Source organism: Hydra viridissima, unplaced genomic scaffold (assembly GCF_058129835.1).
Source record: "Hydra viridissima isolate aposymbiotic clone 2 unplaced genomic scaffold, HvirCarnegie_v1 scaffold_11, whole genome shotgun sequence".
Lineage (NCBI taxonomy): Eukaryota > Metazoa > Cnidaria > Hydrozoa > Anthoathecata > Hydridae > Hydra > Hydra viridissima.
In genome coordinates this window covers 9,841,390-9,863,126 of record NW_028324310.1, presented here as the reverse complement: position 1 = coordinate 9,863,126, position 21,737 = coordinate 9,841,390, and the positions used below count along the sequence as shown (strand labels likewise).

At 28.7% G+C, this 21,737-nt stretch overlaps 3 protein-coding genes and 3 pseudogenes across 8 annotated transcripts in view; 4 read left to right on the top strand and 2 right to left on the bottom strand.

The window, feature by feature from the left end:
* LOC145191419 (phosphatidylinositol 3,4,5-trisphosphate 5-phosphatase 2A-like) overlaps positions 1-21,737 on the top strand; it is a 401,680-nt gene that overhangs the window by 13,266 nt on the left and 366,677 nt on the right. The gene's annotated exons all lie outside the window — the stretch shown is intronic.
* Positions 399-5,653, top strand: LOC149882091 (uncharacterized; annotated as a pseudogene).
* Positions 10,601-12,410, bottom strand: LOC149882090 (uncharacterized). 2 transcript variants are annotated; one of them, XM_090067161.1, is made up of 2 exons: positions 12,274-12,410; positions 10,601-11,893 (listed from the first exon to the last, which is right to left on the bottom strand). In XM_090067161.1, the coding sequence occupies exons 1-2, from the start codon at positions 12,366-12,368 to the stop codon at positions 11,545-11,547; spliced, it is 444 nt and encodes a 147-aa protein (XP_089923287.1). In that variant the 5' UTR covers positions 12,369-12,410; the 3' UTR covers positions 10,601-11,544. The 2 variants fall into 2 exon arrangements, with proteins under 2 accessions (XP_089923287.1, XP_089923288.1); XM_090067162.1 differs by having other exon boundaries at positions 12,290-12,410.
* LOC149882089 (uncharacterized) lies at positions 13,900-14,553 on the top strand (annotated as a pseudogene).
* On the top strand, positions 16,136-17,959 carry LOC145183556 (uncharacterized; annotated as a pseudogene).
* On the bottom strand, positions 19,332-21,556 carry LOC149882088 (uncharacterized). The gene is made up of 6 exons (XM_090066957.1): positions 21,300-21,556; positions 20,940-21,200; positions 20,720-20,836; positions 20,228-20,475; positions 19,923-20,088; positions 19,332-19,527 (listed from the first exon to the last, which is right to left on the bottom strand). Exons 1-6 carry the CDS (start codon positions 21,493-21,495, stop codon positions 19,379-19,381), a joined length of 1,137 nt encoding a protein of 378 aa, XP_089923083.1. The 5' UTR covers positions 21,496-21,556; the 3' UTR covers positions 19,332-19,378.

Below are 21,737 nucleotides of genomic sequence, written 5' to 3'. Positions count from 1 at the left end.
TCGAAAGAAATATGGAAAATAAAAGAAGAAAATTACACCTATTGTTAAGCGGAGGATTATTAAACATTGTTAACCGTACAACCCGGCCACAAAATGTTGCATACTATGCCTGCATGAGAAGCACTTGATTATAATCTTTCATGAAGGTACCTTTTTGAATAAGAAGAACGAATTGGTTTCAAAATGCAGGCATAGAAATAAATTTCTTCTTTCGAAGTTTGATAAAGTTTTTTTTTTTTTTCTTTTCTTTTCTCTTTCTCTTTCTCTTTGCGCATGCGTACTTTGCCTTCACAAAGATCACTTGCTAATTTGAAATGTCAATAAAAATTTATTATTCTCACTTTGATGCGGTGCATTGAAGATCCAAAAATTGTAAATTAGTTTACTTACATTGTGAAATGGATGATAACAATTGTTCCCATGATTTACAACACTGATTGGGTAAGATTTATTTTTCTAATTATATTTTCTATTATCTACATTACTAATCTTTAGAATAAAATCTTTTTATTTATTTAGCAACTTAATGCTACTTTAGTAACTTTATTTTATTTATTTTGTAAAGTTACTAAAGTAGCATTAAGTTACTAAAGTAGCATAAAGTAATCATTAATGGCTTCTGACCTGGTCTAATAGATTGGCTACTTCTAATAAAACAACTAGCTTGTCTAGTGTTATATGGATGTAACTCCCAATTTCTTAAATAGAGAGACTTAAATATTTCGTTTTCAGTTGATGTAGCATTATGAATGAAACAGCGATTTAACTACTATTTTATTTGCACAGTGATTAATTTCAGCATTTCTATTTTGTGAGTTGACCAGTCAAATTTTAAGATAATTCTCATTGCTTCGTTTTGCAGTTTTTCTAAAATGTTTAAGTTTAATATCAAGAAAAATAAAAGTACAGTATTTATAGTTGGGAGCAATAGTTTGATAGTTATCTTCTTGGTCCATTAAATTAAATATTTGCTTACCAAGATATCCAGTTTTCTTTGCAATTTTATTTGAGGTATTTTTAATATATTCAGTAAAATTAAGTTGGTATTCAATAATGTTGCTACAATATATTTTATTCACCTAAAGGGTGACCAGGAAAAGTTGGAAACAGTGTGATGCTGTAAACACTGTAAAGAATTTTTTTTTATAACTTTTTAACAAAATATTTTATTACAAAATTTTTGTAGGGACACCCAGTTTGACTCTAGCTGTTAAAAGACATATTTTACCAACATATCCAGATGTTTGTGCTAAAATTAAAGAGGATTAGTTGTTGCACACAGTGCATTATGTTGTATCTCGCACTGGAAGCATGGAACAAAACTTTAAAAGTTGGCATACAAAGTTATTTGAATAAGTTATTTTTCTTACAATTTATCAATAACTTTATCTAATATAGAGTTATAATAAATGTAGATGATATTTTAACTGCTGCAAATATTTTTATGCAAATAATTTTTGGCATAATACATCCAATTTTTAGTGTATTTTAATTTGTTTATGTTTAAGAATAACCTTGTATGCTGTTCAAATTATTCAATATAGAACTGTTGAAGAAAAATCACAGAGTGTTTTTTGAGGACAAAGATTTCCCCTACACTGGGGTTCCATTCATTTTTTCAGCGCATAGTTGTCTTGACTGTCACAAGGAATGGACAGGAACATTAAAGCAAAAGAAAAGTACAGAAAAAAGAAAAACGATGCAGCAGTATGTTGACCTATAGTTTGTCGATAATATACTTTATGTCATGTAACACTTTGAAACATTTTTAAATTGCGTGCATGTCTAATTTAATTCAAGTACGCTTCTTTTTATAACTTTTTATATATACATTCCTATCCTATATAAAAACAAATTTTATATACAGGTCCTATATAAAATTTGTTTTTAAAAATAAACTTCACTTGTAACAATAAGCAAAAAAATCTTACTGTATTTTTTAAAATTAAAAATTTTTGATTTACAATAATATTTAAATTTCTAATATATAGGCTGTAGATCATTATTACAAAAATAACAAAGTTATTCTCCAGGATACCAAAAGATTTAATTGTCCAGCCATGATTCATATAAAAGAAATAGTAGAATTTCCAGAGTTTAAGGTATCTTATTGCTTTATCTCACCCATGTTTTGATCCATGTTTTGACATTTTGTTCAAAAACATTAACCACATTTAATGTTGAACATGTATATGTCAGTAATGTAACATGTACATGTATATGAACATGTACATTTATGGAACAACACTTAATAACTATTTATATTTAAATATTTTAAATGATTTAGTACCAAAATGCCAAAATAATAATAATTTTGTATAAATACTTAGTAAATTTTATGTAAATATCTTGTTCAATAATTTTTTTTTTATTCTCATAGCTCACAAGAGATACAACATGGTTAAGAAATGAAATGTCAAAAAAACTTCATATAGCTATTTCTACCCAAGGGAATTTAATTATGTGTAGAAAGTACATTTTATTGTTGCCAGATATTTCTGCTCATAAAAACCATTTGATAGGAGAGGTAAGTATCATTAATGTTTTTTGTAATTCATTTGTATTTTTATTTTGTAATTTATTTTTAGTTTAATTTAATAATCAATTTAAAAAAAAAATTTATTACATTTTGTTTTCTTCTTTATTACATTTCTTTTCAATTTGTTTATAACTTCAAAATATATTTGCAATACTTTTAGACAGCTGGTCTTAATCAACCCTTTTCTGATACTCTCATTATTAAAATTGGAGAGTTAGTAAAAAAGGGTGTCAACACTCTTCCAGAAATGAGAAGACATCTAAATATTTTTGTTGAAGCTGAGTTTGGTTCAAGTGACATTCCTCATAAAGAAAACAAACGTTACTTTCCGCGGGATAAAACTAATCGGAATCATATGATGAATGCAAGGAGAAAACTTCGTAGATCTTTAATAGATCAAGAATGTTTGCTTGATAAAATTAATGAATGGAGAATCAATGGCCAAGAACCTATGATAAACTTTCGACCAAAAGGCGTCAGCGTTCATAAAGACAATGATCCACAGCTTAAGGATTCATTTTTATTTGTATACCAAGAAATGTGGCAAAAGAGACTGCTTTTACGATATGGAACTGAGTTACTTTTTCTTGACGCCACATATCGCACTACAAGGTATGCTCTTCCTCTATTTTTTTTAGTTGTTAAAACAAACACGGATTACCAAGTTGTAGCCATTTTTGTGTGTGAAAACGAAACAACTGAAGCTATCACTGAGGCATTGACGTGCGTTAAACAGTGGAATCCTTCATTTCAGCCTAAATTTGTTTTAACTGATTATTCGAACGAAGAAATAAACTCAATAGAATATGTGTTTCCAGGTAAGACTTTATTTTTCCAAAATTTCTTAAATTTTAAGCAGCATAATGTTATATTCAAGACCCATCTCATTTAGGATGTAGTGTCCTCATTTGTGATTTTCATCGAGAACAAGCTTGGGAAAGATGGCTCTCTAAAACCAATAATGGCTGTTGCACTGTGAAAGATGCAGTTAAGTTACAACTTCACCAAATTGCAAATGCAAAAACAGAAGAGATTTGCAAAGATGCTGTGAATGCTTTCAAAGAGACAGAAGAGTGGAAAAGTCACCCAAAGCTAAGGGATTATTTAAATAATACTTGGTTATGCAACCAAAAGGTTAGTTTAAATGTAATTAAAATGTAAAAAAAGAAATGTTCAATCGAGCCTTTGTACTCTAATTTAATGGTTTTTTGGAGATTTCCAATAGTCTTTATCTAAGAAACTGCTTGATATTTATAGTTAAAATCCTGGAAAAGTTCTGCAATTTTATTAGCAGATATGTTGGGAAATGCTAGGACCATTTAAGAAAATGTTCCTGGAAATTCTTGGAACTTTCATTTAATTTTTCTGTGGGAACCCTGAATTGCATTTAATTTACATTTTTTTCAGAGATGGGTGTTTGCATTCAGGCAACATCGCCTTTTGCGAAATGTCAATACAAACAATGGCACTGAAAGGCAAAATCAATCATTGAAATACAGTTTCTTGGAAAGAAGAAAAAATTCATCTCTCACAGCTATGCTAAGTATTTGCATTGAAGAGTTCCTACCTCACAATTATGACAAGTTAGTTATTTCTACTTATACCACTACTACTTAAGAATTAGTAATGATATAACAGTGAGGCAAGTAAAACAAGTAGAAAATAATTAAACGTCATTGTAAATGTAATTTGCCAAAAAAAGGGATTTCATATCCTTGATACTGAAATAAATAAAAATTTATGCTGATAGTTATTAAAAAGAAAAGATTTTTTTTTTCTATTCAGCATAAGTTATCCCATTACTTACTTAATGTTAAGTAGAAATTTTTCATAATTTTTGCTATGTGGATGAAAATAGAAGAGCACAGTCATCTTATAGAAAATATAGTAATAACATTCCGATGTATTTAATAAATCGTCCACGGTCTTTAGTAAAACACTGCATGAAAATGATTGATAAACTACAAGGTATATCATTGGATGGAATTAGTGCTGTCACCAACAGATTGTACAATGTTGCATCATTTCAGTCAACAAGTAGAGAAGTTTATCAGTGTTATCTTGGTGATGCTAAACACTTGCCAACCTGTTCTTGTCCTTCTTGGTTTGATAGTATATATCCATGCAAACATTTTTGTGCAGTTTTCTGTAAAGAAAATCTCTCGTGGTCTGACTTTGATCCCTCTTACAGCAATTCTCCATATTTCATATTAGATCCATTGTTGGATGAAAATAAATATTCAACTTCATCTTAGGTTCAAGAGTCAGCTGAACTCAAAGATTTAAAAAATACTCCTGTCGATGCGATGTTGTTGCCTGGCAGCTTTGCGTCTGCACCATCTGAACATAGTTAGACAACTGCACGTAGTGATTGTATGAATGTAAATAGTATTCCCACTCAGAATGCAGAACATGATAAAATACAATCAAGTGATCACTCACCTGCTGCATGTCGTGAACTCTTGACTGAAATAATCAATTTGACGCATTTAGGTCAATCTCAATCAGCAACAGATAATTTATTTGATGGTCTACATAAGCTTAAGATTGTATATGCTGAATCTATTACAAAAGAACAAGGCATTATCCTGCGTCCTGATCCAAAACCAGAAACTTGGAAAAAGTCTGCTTCAAAATCTCCTAATCTTGTCAATATTCCAGTTCGGCGTAAGAGGAAAATGACTAAAAGAGTAGGTCTAAAATATGATATTATGAAAGCAGCTTCAAATATAAGTGTTATATCAGAAGTAAAAAATGATTTTTGTGAATCAGAGATTGTTACAAATCAAGTGATAGACGACAGTTGTGTAATGTTTGTAGTTCCTGCTGATTCATTAAAAATTCAACAAGTAACATGCTGATAGTCAGGAGCTGCATGAAGTTACCACTGTTAATGATTATGTGCAACTGCAAACCACTGCTCATTCTACTAAAGAATTTAAACCCGCTCTTATTGGATATTCCGAACTGAATGAAAAAGGACTAATAGAAAAAGGACTAATACTGAATGACAATATTATTAATTTTTTCCAACAGATGATGTCAGTTCAGTTAAATATTGATGTTGGTTTACAGGACCCCATTAAAGGAAAAGTTTTATCTAGATTTATTTAGATTTAGCTTCATTATTTTCTTTATTGTATCAGATTTTTCTAATACATCATTCAATAAAAACATACTAAGAATGTTAACTAATATGCTTTTTAAAACATTAAATAAAAATAGAACAAAATAAAACAAAAATTCAAAGTAATTTAATCCATATATTAAAAATAAAGAAAACCTTTCGATCAAATAATAAATCATAGATAATTCTCTCTTATTTAAAATTAAAATCAAACCACTTATATAATTTTCGTTTTTTTTGCATGAAAAGTTTTATATCACTTCAATATTATTAGAAATTTTCTAACTTGATTAAAGAAAAAAATTCCAGGACATTTCAGGACATTTTTGAAAAAAATTTAATTTTCTAGGACATTCAGGACTGTAACCACCATTTATATATACATATATATGTATATATATATATATATATATATATATATATATATATATATATATATATATATATATATATATATATATATATATATATATATATATATATATATATACAGTATGCGACAAAAGTGTTTACATGTTTTTGAAAAATATTCTTTTTTAAAATAAATGATTGAAATACATGTTTATATATCAATATATATATACCAAAATAAAGGTAATTCATTGTAGTTTCATGTTTTGAGCCTGAATTTAAATGAATGAGAAGTGTTTACAGCAAATTATTTATTGAAACAAAATGTCAGATGTAAACAGTTTTGTCGCGATTTATGCTATTATTAATTTTAATGCGAAATTAATACTTTGTGGCTATATTTTTAATTTGTTTAAATAAAACATATCTCAATTAGTAATAAACGGTTTATTTAAACTTAAAATTCGTAATGTAAACAACAGAAAAATTATAATTGAAAGAATGAAGAAAGTGTCGAAAGAAATTGAAAATTTAGCTGTTCAGAAGCTTAAATCAGGATAGTCTCTTCGTGAGACAGGACGAGAACTTAATATATCTTATTGTTTAGTCTATAAAATTAAGAAGCGAAACGATATAGAGGAGAAATGTAACAAAAATGGACGCAAGAAAATTTTCACTACTCGAGATCAGAGAACAATTTCTAGATTAATCATGACAAATAAAGCAAAATCAGCACACGATGTAAAGAAACAATTAAATAATGCTCAAGGTACAGTGGTAAGTACTCGAACAGTGCAGAGAGAACTCAAGAGAATTGGATTCAAGGCAAAAAAGAAGATCAAGAAACCACTACTAACACCGAAACATCGTAAACAACGATTGGAATTTGCAAAGAAGTATGAAAACTGGACTTTTGCTGAGTGGAGTAAGGTGATTTGGACAGACGAAAGCAAGATTAACTTGATTGGCTCTGATGGCATTCGATATGTATGGAAAAAAGCTGGAGAAGGAATTTCTGATCGTGACTTTATTCCAACAGTAAAATATGGCGGCGGAAAGTTGTTGTTTTGGGGATGTTTCTCTTCGTCTGGTGTTGGTAAAATCGTAAAAATTGATGGAATAATGGACGCGAAACATTATATTGATTTTAAACAATGGCTATTTGCCTAATTTACGAGGATGGCGAAAGCAAATTCGTTCGACACTTTTTATGCAAGACAATGATTCAAAGCACAAGGCAAAAATTACATTAGAATTCCTAAATTCGAAGAAATTTAAGATTCTAGAGTGGCCTGCGCAAAGTCCCAATATTAACCCGATCGAGAATCTTTGGTCTATTGTGAAGAATCGAGTTTATAATTATGAAACAAGAGCAGCCAGTCGACAAGAATTATGGGAACGAGTTGAGTATGTTTGGAGTTCGATAACTGTTGAAGAATGCAAGAAATTGATTGGTAGCATGCCTGCGAGAATTGCAGCAGTCATTAGAAGTCGTGGAGGCTACACAAAGTATTAATTTCGCATTAAAATTAATAATAGCATAAATCGCGACAAAAGTGTTTACATCTGACATTTTATTTCAATAAATAATTTGCTATAAACACTTCTCATTCATTTAAATTCAGGCTCAAAACATGAAACTACAATGAATTACCTTTGTTTTGGTATATATATATTGATATATAAACATGTATTTCAATCATTTATTTTAAAAAAGAATATTTTTCAAAAACATGTAAACACTTTTGTCGCATACTGTATATATATATATATATATATATATATATATATATATATATATATATATATATATATATCAGTGGCGGATCAAAATATTGACTGTAGCAAAAGTTTTTTTGCCAAAGCAAACAAGAAATTGTTTAATTCGGCGGTGTTACATAATTTAATCTGATGTATTAAAGAATGATTGTTTGCTTTTAACGCTTGATATAGCTCCATCTCTTTCATTAAAAAAGTTTATAAACCATATATAAAGTAATATTAATTCATCCAAGTACAATTTTTCGCTACACTTGCTACAGGTTCTCCGATAATGACTTTTAGTTGTTATATAAGACCTCCTTGTTAATAAAAAGGTGATACTAAATATGTATTCAATATTATAAAAGCACGGGGGTAAGCTTAGAGTTGTTTGAAAACATGACAAACATGATTTTGCTATAGTTGCAACACATAATTTGCCATTTTATTTCACTCCCAGTCAAAATTAAGTTACTGCGCTGCGAAATGTTTGACATTCTTACAAAAACTTATGAACATGAGAGACAAGACCCTATAAAAACTCGGGGTTTTTTTAGCGAAAATTTTATTTTTCGATTTAGTAAAATTAGTTACGCTACGACAGCGGCCAAAATTTGATCTAAAATTTTTCTGTTATTTTACATAAAAATATATTTATATATTTTTTTATATATGTGTGTAGAAAATAAAAATAAATGTAGTCCGAGTTGACTGTAGTAATTGCTTCACTTGCTACACCCTGGATCCGCTCCTGTATATATATATATATATATATATATATATATATATATATATATATATATATATATATATATATATATATATATATATATATATATATATATATATATATATAATTTTGAATCGGATATATTGCAAGTTCGAAACATGCGAAATACGCATGGTTCGAAACACGCGATATACGCATGCGCAAAACATTTCTGGGTCTGGATTTTTCTTAAAATCTCTAACCTTATTTCAAATGTCAGTGAAAATTCCTAACCTGGTATGTTTACTCTACTTTTGTTCTTAGTATTGTAAAATGAAAGGTTTTAAAACATTATATTTATTACGGATATGAAGTTACTATAATATTAATATTGTCTTAAAATATTTCATATATTGTATATAATGATATTACAATAACTTCATAAAATTTATAAGTTATTATTTATTACTAGCAAAAAGCAACCCGTAATACGGGTTATGGTCGGTCTAATAGTTTATGGTGGCTGTTTTCCACAATTTAAAGTTGCGAAACCATTACTAATACCCTTTTAGAAAAACGCCTTCAAATTTAAAAAAATAAACCATTTTTAAAATTAAAATAAAAAGTATGCGGAGGTAAAATAATTTACCAATTATTTAACATTATTTGAGAAATTTTAAACTGACATGTCATATCAGTGTAAGGCAGAACCATTTTCCTCGACTTTACTAAGTTCAAAACAATACGTTTTTAGTTACTGACAGAAAATAGTAACACTTCATCAGGCTTTAAATTGACGAAAAAAGCTAAATTTTTGTTATATTTTTTATAACATGAACTTTAATTAATGAGAGTAATAAAAAGCGAACGTTAATTATACATGACTTATTAATTTTTTGGTATCCCCTTGATACATGTTTCTTTAAAAAAGGAAATTGTCTTTAAAACGTTAAATGCACACAACTAAATAAATTTATTCAAAATAACTGAACATTTGACCATTACTATTTATGGCACTAATCTGACCATTTTTATATATGGCCTCTTTGTTTCAACAGTTTTTAAGAAACGGTAATTTGCTACCATTTACTAAAAATTTCTTTTGTTACTCGAAATTTAATTCTCTTAAATATTTTGACACTAATAAAGGACCTCCCTTCCCCGTTTTTGCCTTAATGGTGGTCAGGAGAATAGAGCTATTTTTATTAAGAGTAATCAAGTTTTTGATGAAGACCTTTTACCAGAATAATAAAATGTGAAACAATGATTTAAGAATTTAACAAATATAAGAATTTTTCTTTCCTCAAAGTTAAGCTAATTAATTAGTTAAACACCTCATAAGATTTAAGTAACTCGATATTTGACAAATGCGCAAAACTACAATATTCACCCCCCGTTTAAAAAGATCCCCTAAGTTACGTACAACAAATATTATTAGGCATAAAATAGAGAAAATTAAAAAAAAATTGAACTAATTGCATCTATTTATATCATTTTAACTGACAAAAATTTACAATAAAAGGTAATCAGGTTTTCTTTTCATAAATCGTATAAATGCGTCAATCGTAAATCTTAAAGAAAAAAAAAAAACCACATAAAAACTGAAAATCGATTTACCTATTTTATAGAAACCTATTTTGACATGGCAGTTAATATAAACATTTATCGAAAATGTAACTATATAATCTATTTTGAAGTACAAAAGGATTAACAATACTTTAAAAAAAAAATCAAATTAAGATATAAATTGGATTTTTAGCATAATGTTGTCTCGGCTTTTAGTAAATAAATAAAAGCAGCAAGTTCCAATAATGAAACAACCTGCTATTCATTTTTAACAATAGACACCAACGTGAAGGTAAGCCAAGCAGTCTATCAACACAAAACATCACAACAATAACATATAACAATAGAATATTTACACCCTTGATCCTAAAATCCAGCGAAAATAACAAACCAAATTAAAATATCAAAGGCAAAAGTAGAAAACCAATTTAAAGTTAACTATATATTTATCTTTTTACTAAACATATAACTACATAAAAGTATATTTGTTTTTATATTCAATATTAGTTATTCAATTACTTCAAATTACTACAAAAAACCCATTAACCACCAGAAACACCTGTCAAAACCTCTGCATCAATATAATTATTTTAAAGAGCACAAACTTTCATTCGAGTACCATTACATAACCCAGCTTTGAGATCTAAATTTCTAAGTAGCATAATTACACAACCAATTTTCAATTTTTAACAATGAGGTAGCATACCTGAAGGAGTTAAGCTGTTCAAAAACTCAACATTATTTCCTTATTTCTTTCATTAAGGTCATCAGTATCAATTTGATCAGCACTTAAATAAATTTTGACCTCACCCGGCTGACATTCAAGCACTTCTTCATTGATAATGAATCAACATTAGTTGGTGTTAAAATCACGCGTTTAGAATAATCATTTTGATCAGCATCTCCAAAAATCTTTTCAACAACTGATTCATTTTCTCTAATAATGCACTGATTTGGTATTTTAATGCATCCTTTAAAAGGATCCTCCTCTTTGACAGGTATTGTTCCATTCCCAAGTTTTAGTAGCCATTGGGAAAATTCACCTTCCCCACCTTGTACTCTCATATTATCAGTTAATGCAAACTTCTGCACCCATTGCCAATGCAAAGAACATTTTACACACAATTCTTCTATTTCAGCTGTTTGTGTTTATACACAATTCTACTATTTCAGTTGTTGAATATTTTCATCAAAATTTTCTAGATTTAAGCCAATAAACTCATCAATAACAGGCAGATTGTAATCAGTCTGCATTTTACCACTTTGATCAATAATCTTTTCAATTTGATGAAGAGTAGCTTGTTCAGCTATTAGAAGTGGGATTGAGCGGTGAATGAAATCTTCCATCATAAAAGCTTTGCATGTATTCCAGAGATGTAGAGGATTGTCAGATTCACAAAAGGTCAAAATAATTGAAAACAACTGTCTAATTTGCTTTGGCGTACGTGTTAAAACCGCCTCAGAAAGAGTATTCTGCCATTCAGTGTCATCTTACAACAATTCTTTGAAAACACATGCTTCACGAAACGTTTCAAGGACAATACCATTAACAGTACGCACATCCTCCCAAGATGTTGCTCCTTTTGCTTGCAAAAGTAAGAGTTTAAGAAAAAACAATTCTCCAGTTGAATTAACTTTATACATTCTTACTATCACTTTATTACCACCCCTTTGTCTAACCTTCCATTTACAATGTTTATCATCAAATATAAAGTGATAAGGAATGTCTACATAAGAATAGCAATGTGCTCTTTCATTTTCAGTATTTAACTTAAACCATGCTGTTAGGTGCGTATCACGTTGAGCTGCACAATCTAAAGCCATTTGTTCTGCTCCTTCTCTAAAATACAATAATTGATTTTCAGGTAGATGTTTACCAAGTCACAGCACTTTGAAAACACAGAAACAACATAATATAAACATATGTACCAACTATAAACACAATAAATGTGTTTAAATATGTATATAAGGTTAAATATATTCCTTACATACATATTTAAACACATTTTTAAAACAATTATATAACACATATAATACATACACAAACAATAAAAACACTTTACATTATTATAAAAACACATTGATAAAAGTACTATAAAGCACTTATTACCAAATACACATACATATCAAATAAGCATATATGCAAACAATAAACGTGTGCAAACAAAAGTTTTAAAAATGATGCGAGAAAATTTAAAAAGATACAAAATATATATTTACAAACAATACTCTTTACCTTCTTTTTTTTCTTCATAAGAACTGTAATCCTCATAACAAAATTTAACCTTTACATACAATAACATGTGACATGCCATGTCAGTGTTGGCACAAAACTTTAATTTACTTTTTCTAAATTTTCTAAAAAAGAACAAAAATAGTAAATAGCATCACAGAAATTTCAATGTAGTAATAACCATTTTATGGAAATAGCTTGAGTATCTCTTTAAATAACATATATACCCCTATTTTCCTTCTAAAAAATAAGATAATAAAAACAAAACTGCAAAATGAAAAACTAAAACAAACAAAATATAAACGATTTAAAAAATTAAAATTCTTTCTACTTTATCTAATAAAAATTTAAATCCTTTCTAATTTATCTAATAAAAATTTAAATCCTTTCTACTTTATCTAAATAAAATTTAAATCCTTTCGATTTTATCTAATAAAAACGTATATTTAACTATTTTATATACTTACTTCACTTATAAGATGATCTTAACGAGTATTATTTATCTTCATATGATTCTTTATGTAATATATCTAAACTAATAATTAAATTCCAAAAGGAAGAAAGTTTTAACTCGCTTCATGGATCTTTCTCCAATGGCCGCGTGCATTTTAAAAACGCGCTCTTTCAAAGCCTAGTAACTAATGACGAAACGACGTTAAACATTAAACATTAAACATTAAGCATTTCTGTACTAATTATATTATAGATAAATAAAATTTAATTCACTGTTTCTTAAAATGAATTAGTTTTTAATTACTTGACAATTGAGAATGGCTCAATTACCCACTGAATTATTTCATGCGTTTTTCAATGAATCGTCTTTAAAGAAGTTAGTGAATAGTATGCAGGTTCTAGAAGGTATGTTAATTTTCTGTACATTAGACTTAATTAGTAATATTTATTTTTCTCTATAAAGCTTGGAAATAATAATTTAAAAAATAGTGTTATACCTTCACTACAAAATGAAAATTTAACAGTTCTGATTAAATTAAATTTACATTACTTTGAATTAAATTCACCTTTATAAATAATTGAGTTAAGCTAAGTTTTGTTTCTATATATTTAAAATATTAACTTTGAATTAAATGTTATAATATCTATCTTGTCTAAAAAAAAAAGCAAAATAAATTGTATTGTTTTAAATTGATATTTTTTCAGAAAATGGTATTGATGCTGATGCAATGATGCTGGTTACCATCGAGGGTTTAAAGTTGATGTTTCCGAAGCTTGGAGATTTTTTAAAGATTAAAAGTGTGTTTTTAACTATGTGTTCTAAGGTATTTTTTAACTAAAACAATTTTTGCTGTTTACAGGTTCACTAATATAAAAAAGTCAATCAATAAAAATGCAGTTAACATGCTTTAAATGTGCACGCATTTTCCCTACAATAAATTTTATACTTTGCCATATGAAAGGTATACATGGGCTTGAGGAGCCAAGTGAACTTATATGTAGCCAAAACGGATGCAAAAGATTATTTACATCTTTTCATAGTTTTCAAAAACATGTGCGTTCTCATGTTAAAAAGGAAGTTTGGAAAGCGCCTTTTGTTGCTAATCAAATACTTGATTCATCACAAGGCAATTATGTTGGGACATCGGTGGGAAACAAAGATGGGCAAGCAAGTTCAAGTAGAAGATACTTTTATGTTTGTACCCATCAGCAAAACCCTTAAGTCTATTTTTAGACACTCTGATTGCTGGTCAGCCTGCACTTTTAATGAAAATATAGCTGAAGGTGGAATCTTATGTGACTACCAAGATGGAAGTAATTACCAAGCGAAAATGCCATCCCTTGCCCTCAGTTAATTTTATCACCCACGAACTTATTATTCAACTGTATTATGATGATGTAGAAACAGTAAATCCTATAGGATCAAAAGCGTCCATACATAAGCTAGGAACATTTCATTTTTTTCTGAAATATTTTCCAGGTGTTTTCAATTCCAATTTAGCAAATGTTCATTTAGTTGCATTGACATATGTCAATGACATAAAAAAAATATGGCAATAATGCAGTTTTAAAAGCCATTGTTGATAATTTAAGTCAGTGGTGAAGCTACTTCAAGACATTTGAGATGCATTCTTAGTCAAATTACAGGGGACAATCTTGGACTTCATACTTGTTTAGGCAATGTAGAGTCTTTTAATAGTGACTTTTGTTGTGATCTTTGCACAGGTGACATAAAAACAATGCAAAACATTTTTACAGAAGTTCCAACGCTTCAACGAACTGTAGCACAATATGAAGAAACTGTTAACAAATGAGCTACGCAGCAAGTTTATAAAGCTGGGTTTGGAATAAAAGCTATAAGTGTTTTGAAAGAACTTAAGTACTATCATCCCGCTAAAAATGATACTGGGGACATCATGCATGATATTTTAGAAGGTATAGCTCCTTTAGAAATCGGTTCTCTTTAATTTTATTTTTGGTTCTTTATAATTTTGGTTCTTTATAAAATTGGTTCTTTATAATTTTATTTACGTTCAACATGTTTTTGATTTAAGTTTGTTAAATAATCGTCTTAGACATTTTCCTTATGGATTAACATTACAAGATAAAAAACCCAGTCTGATAACTGAAAATCGATTAAAAGATAACAGTTCTCTTCTTGGACAGAGATCTAGTCAAACAATGACTTTACTAATTGTCCTGCTTTTGTTGATTGGTGATAAAGTACCAAGTAACTCCGAACACTGGAAACTGTTGCTGCTACTGTTAAAAATTTCAAATGTTGTATTTTCACCTGCAGTCCACAAATTTGACATATTTGGCGGCTTTGATTTCTGACCATAACACCCTATTAAAAAATCTTACACACCCTATTCAAAAAACGGTATGTTGAAAGATCACCCTAAAGATGCATCAATCTTTTCTGAGTATGAACGAACCGGGCAGTTAGTCTCAGGGTTGGCAAAAACCCTACCCAACTGGGTTTTTGTTGGGTTTTTGGTTTTTTGGGTTTTTGCTAAAACCAAATCTCTAGTTTGATACAAATCTTTAGTGACAAAGTTGGATTAACTTATTGTTATCTAAAAGCTATTTTCATTTTTACAGGTATGTTGACTTATACAATAGCTAAGTTAGTAATAAGATAACATTTTTTTCTAATACATTAAGATAATATTGAATATAGATATTATTTTAGAATTCTAATTAAATATAAAGTATAAGTAGATTACATATCCTTCAACATTCCAAAATATCATTCAGGAGGAACAAATAAGGCTAATGAGTGGAATGAAGTGACCATATTAGGTGATCAACCAAATAGAGTAATATGTAATTATAGCAAAGAGAGCATAACTAAAAAAATAGAGAGAGTTAAGAGCCATTTAGACAAATGCAGAAGAATAAAAAAAGGAAGTGCAAATGATACTACAGAAGTATTTAGCAATATATCAGTCTTAGAGTCAAGGCCATCTACATTTGCAGCATCAAATATGTCTAACCAGTCAGAAGATGAAGAACAAGTTTGTTTCAGTGTTATTAGTGATGATTCTTATTCTTCAATTTTTCAACCAAATCCATTGAAGGTGCAACGACAAACATCCATTTCTAAAACAACAACAAGTAATCAGAAGGATGAACGGGATTTGTAAGTCGCAAGGTTTTTCTTTTCAGCAAATATACCAATCAACGTGGTAGAAAATCTTGACTTTATCAAACTGATTAAAAAACTAAGACCTGGATATGAACCACCAAATAGAAAGCAGATATCTTCAGAACTCTTAGTAAAGGTAAATAATGAAGTAATCAGTTCAATGAAAAGTGATCTTGCTGATGATTATGCTATTACCCTAATTCAAGATGGTTGGAGTACAGTCAGTAATGATCCTATAATTGCTCATAGCATTCATAATGGAAGTAAACTCTATCTCATTTCTGCAGTTGATGCTGGAAGCCATTCAAAAACAGCAGATTATTGCACTCTGGCTGCTAAGGATGCAATCAATGTTGCAAAAGAAACCTTCAATAAAGATGTAAGTGTGAGCTAATTTTTGTATTTAAAGTGTGTGTGTGTGTGTGTGTGTATATATATATATATATATATATATATATATATATATATATATATATATATATATATATATATATATATATAATTACAACCACTTATTTACAATAAAAATTTGAAAAATGCATATTAAATAGAATATTTTCATGATAATCTGGCATAAGTCTATTCAAAGTTTGAATTAAGTAAAGTTAATTAATGAGGAGAAAACTAATGAAAATAAATATATTTATACTTTTATTTTTAGGTATTTGCAGTATGCACTGACAATGAAAACAAAATCTCTAAAATGAGAGAGCTTTTGCAAGTTGATATCTCTAAGCTGATAACATATGGTTGCTCAGCTCATTTTCTAAATTTAGTTGAAAAGGATGTCTCTTCGAAGTCCATAATAAAGAATATTGTAGAAATTCATAAATATTTTCCTAATCATCCCTAACCACATGCATGTACCATATTTTAGATTGTTATTGACTTACTGATCATATTTTGTGATGCAATGTTATGAAATAAAACAGCATTAATCATATAGGCCTAAGTAATAAATATGGCAAAAGAGATCCTAACTAATGTACACAAAGATTATCTTTTAACATTTCTTTGTTGAATTTTGTTAAACAATTGTTCTATAGGGGTGGTTAATTGAAAAAGGTGGACTAATGCCACAGCTACCCAATGACACTCGCTGGAACTCCCTATTAGATTCAATAAAGACATACATATCTAATCACTCCCTGTATGTTGCCATTAGAGGTGAGCATATGGAGTCCATTGATCCTTCAATCGGAAGATTAATAGACAATCTGTCAATACAGAGAGAAGCAATTAATTTACTAGCACAACTAAAAATTATTGGTGCTGCATTAGATAAGGTTTATAATTTAGTTATTTGCTGTATTTATTAAACTTGAATATAGTAAATATATTAAAACTACATATTTCTGGCACCATTAACTTTATTTACATAATTATAAACTAGATTATTGTGTTTGCTGTAGTTGCAGGCAGATGATACAACATTATCTAAAGCAGTTGGTATTTGGCAAAGCCTCATACATGATAAAAAATTGGCTCTGTACAAAGATGATTTTTTAAAGAGGTTTAAGAAAGCAATCATTCCAAGCCATTTTCTGGCTAATTTAACAGATCCAAAATATGAAGGTAATCTATAAAATTGTAAAAAAATTAAAAAATTGAATGTGATCAAATTTAAACAAATAATAGAGTTCCCAGAAAATAAAATTCCCATTTAGGTTTACTAAACTTATACCCTTAGTTATATAATGTTATATTATACTTATATGATGATATATTCAATATTTACTTAGGAAGAACATTGAATAGAAGTCAAGAAGAAGAAGCTGAGGAATGGTTGAATGAAATCTATCCTCAATTTATGCCTGGCTACTATGCATTTAAACTAAAAGATGCTAATTGTTTTCCGACATATTTATTTAATGATTGTGTAAAAAGCACAACATCAGCAACAAATTGGTGGAAAATTATAGAAATGAAGGAGTCAAAGTCTTCAAAATTACCTGCAAATTTTGCAAGGTTTTTACGGCACTTGCACACTTGCCCAGCTAGTTCTGGATCCATTGAAAGATTTTTCTCATCCTTTGGCATGATTTGGAGTAAAATTAGAAATCGTTTAGGAATAGAGAAAGCTGAAATGTTTCTACAAATTTACAGAGATTTAAGATCAAGATGCACAATTACTGATGAAGAAATTGTTTGATGACTTTGTTTTAAATTTTTAAGTTTAAATATTGCTGATCTAAGGGAAAAAAAAAGTCTCATTTATGAAATATATAATACTCAACTCCTTATTTTATTATCATTAGAACAATTTTTAAGCAGCATCTAACTTATAGTGTTAAATGGAAACTAATTTATGATCGAAAAAGTTATAAATGAAAAACTTGAGACCAAAAACCCAGTAAGTTGGGTTTTTGGTGGGTTTTTGCTCTTGGGTTTTTGGGTGGGTTTTTGGGTTTGGGTTTTTGGGTACCAACCCTGGTTAGTCTTGATGAAGAATCTTTTTGTGCATATCATTGTTGGAAATCTTGTAAAAGATAATAACTGGTTAGGAAGACTTTAATATGATACTTTATTCAGATACTTATATTTGTTTGGTATTTGAATGTTTGAATATTGTATTTGAATATTTGAATCAGTAAATAAAACAAATCTAAAATAAATAAGTTTTATTTTAGATTTAAGTTATTATTTATAAATAATTTAGTGCAAAAAATAAATGAAGCAATAGGAAGGTTATTAAACAACAGAGTTGATTTTCTCTTTTTGCAGCTATCCCAATACAGAGAAAAAAAAGTCTTTGGCAATGGAGGTGATAAACCGCTTTCCAACCTTAAGAAGTGGTAATGGAGATGGTTATGTAAGTGTTGTTATAAGTCTAATTGAAACTTTTGTTTGCATATTTTGGGAAATGGGAATATAGTTTAAATTTTATTTAGTTTAGCTTTACGAAACTTTTTTTTTACTTAAAGGTTGCTTACTTCAGGCAGTATGTTGAAGTAATACGAAACCGAAAATTAAGAAAATATGGCGCTTGTCTGGTTTCGCACCCCCCTTTCTTTTTTTTGCAGATTCTGAAAAATCTTTGTCTGAAACCAAAAAAATGGTATTCATTTTTTTTTTTTGACAAAGAAAAAGTGCTCTAATTCAGGGTTGGCATGGCCCGCATATCACGGTCCATTAATTTTGAATTTTTATTTTAATAAAAATCTCAAATAACAATAATAAAATAAGTTCTACAGTAACAGCATATTATATATATATTTATAATTCGAATTATACATTCGATTTCGATTATACTTTCACTATATAAATCCGCATTTGAAATAATAAAACGCGCGCTAAAGAAAAAACATTTTTATATATTTAATAAAGATGGCTTCAGCTAAAAGACGTAGATGTGATACTGAAACGGTCATGGGGGTCGTGTATTTAATCCTTCTTGGACAACTTGGCAACTTGTAAGCCTTAATAACAAAAAATAAGACGTTCTGTATTTTTAAATTTTAGTTTAACATTAATCCAATAATTAGTTATTAAACTATTTCTGCCATTTCGGATGCTGTTCCCTCGGCTGATTTAAGTAGAGCACTTCGATTCCTTTGATTTAGTCTTTTTAATTGCTCCGAAATAGCAACATTTATTTCGACAATCGATACGCCTTTATGAACTTTTGAAATAACATCTAAATTTAACAGATCGAAAAATAAATACACTTATCATAATCAAAGTAACGCTAACTTCTATTAGAAACTGGGAACCCTGAATTAAAATAGCCTTAGATCCCAAAAAGTTCTTAATCCCCCACTGGTATGTGTGTGCGCTGATCTAACAATATATGCTTACATACATTTATTGTTATAAATACATGATATTATATACATTATATATATATACATAATAATAAATATCATTAATTTTATATACATGATATTATATACATTATATATACATACAAATAAATATTATTAATTTTATATACATTATAATATCATTATATAAAATAATATCATTATATACATTATATATACGTACTAATAATAATTAATTTTTAATTATTATTAATTAGATAAATGTTACCTTGTATTATTGAAACAAAATTTCCTTTTGCTAAAGCAAAACTTTTTTTCCCACGTTTCCCATCCCTTGAATAACATCCAAGAACATTGTCTTTCAACAAACTCCTCAATATATTAATTATGGTCTTGTTCACACTTGCGTCAGACCTTTTTCGCAAATAACTTATCTGAAACAACAAGAAAAATTTGTACTATTAATTTATATTGTTATGATTACATAAACACATTTTTCCACAAAAAGAGAGGTACCTATAAAAAAAAATTTCTATAGAAAGACTAAACAAAATATCATAAAAGTTTTCTTACCAGAGCAGTTCTTTTTCCTTTGTCAGCATCTATTTCCATGCCAAACCGATCAAAATCAAGATCACTGTCCAGAGGAAGACAATTCAAAAAATTGCTATCTAGATGTTGAATTTCAATTTGACATTGTGAATGTTGCTGAAAGCGTCGATTTATAGCTTCTTGTTCTATGCGCATTTGCTGGATTTCTCGAAACAATTTTTCAAACCATGCAACAACATGGGTACAATGATGTTCACAAGGAAGATTGCCTAATAAAAAATAAGTATAAATTTTCCTGATAACATAAATGCCAAACATCGGCTGCAGAGAAAATTATAAAACTATTTCTCCACCCGTAAATGCAGGAAAATTTTTTAAATATTTGTGATTAATACAGAATAAATTAAGATAAATAATTAAATTTTTTAAACATTTATAAAAAACACTTTATTAGAACATGTCACAATAAAATAACATGTTCAATCAACAATCAAAAACAACTTTTAAACTCACAATGAAGTGATGCTTGAGTTTGAATGGAATTTGAAAACAAATGTTCAGAAACTGGTGTTGATTTATCCGGAAATAAGGGATAATTAAGAAGTGAAGTAGTTTTGCAGTTAGAAGTAGCTTAAAAAACGATAAGTAAAAATGCATATTTTAGAGAGATAGTATATTAACAAATCAATAAACAAAACATATTCATTTTAATAAAACAAAACAACCAGCTTACCAGGAAGTGACGTTAAAGTTTGAATTAAGGGTGGACAAGAAGCTAGTGATGGTGTAACTGGAAACAAGGGATAGTTAAGATAGGGTGAGGGAGTAGTATGTGAATTTGAAATAATTTTTCTGATTTTGGCCGGTGGTTGGGAAAATTCTTGACTATTAAATCTGCTAGGGGCATGTAAAACTCGACTGCCATCTTCAGCTGAACTTAGATCAGAGTTTTCCTCAGCAAGTCGCTCCTTTTCTTTTGCTGATTTGAGAGATACTAGAAAAATAAAATAACAAAGATAACAAATTAGACTGTCAAACATTCTCATTTGGTAAAATGAAATTTTTACAATAACATTGACAGTAAAAAGCATACATATGTTGCTGGACAACACTCGTACTTCGTAGGAAATCCAATTAGCTTCTGGTTCCTTGTGATTTAACAAAATGTTTTGGAGTTTTTTTCCTACTCTACCATTGGGCCACAAAACACAACCAGGAGCTTTAAACCACTTGCTGGACACTGTTGCCACTTCATTGTCATTAGTAAAAACAACAACTGCATAAGACATATTTAATGAATAAAAATTTTAAATACTAAAAAAAAAAATTTAAAGCAAACATTTACTTAATTATATATTACTCAATTTCTTGTCTATATATCAGAGTTAGATATTACAATTGTAATGTCTAACTCTGATATATACTCAAGAAATTGAGTAATATATAATTAAGTAAATGTAACTCAAGTTATATGATCAAGAGCGGCCTTTTCTGTAAATTTAAACTTTACAATAAAGAAATAATGAATTTG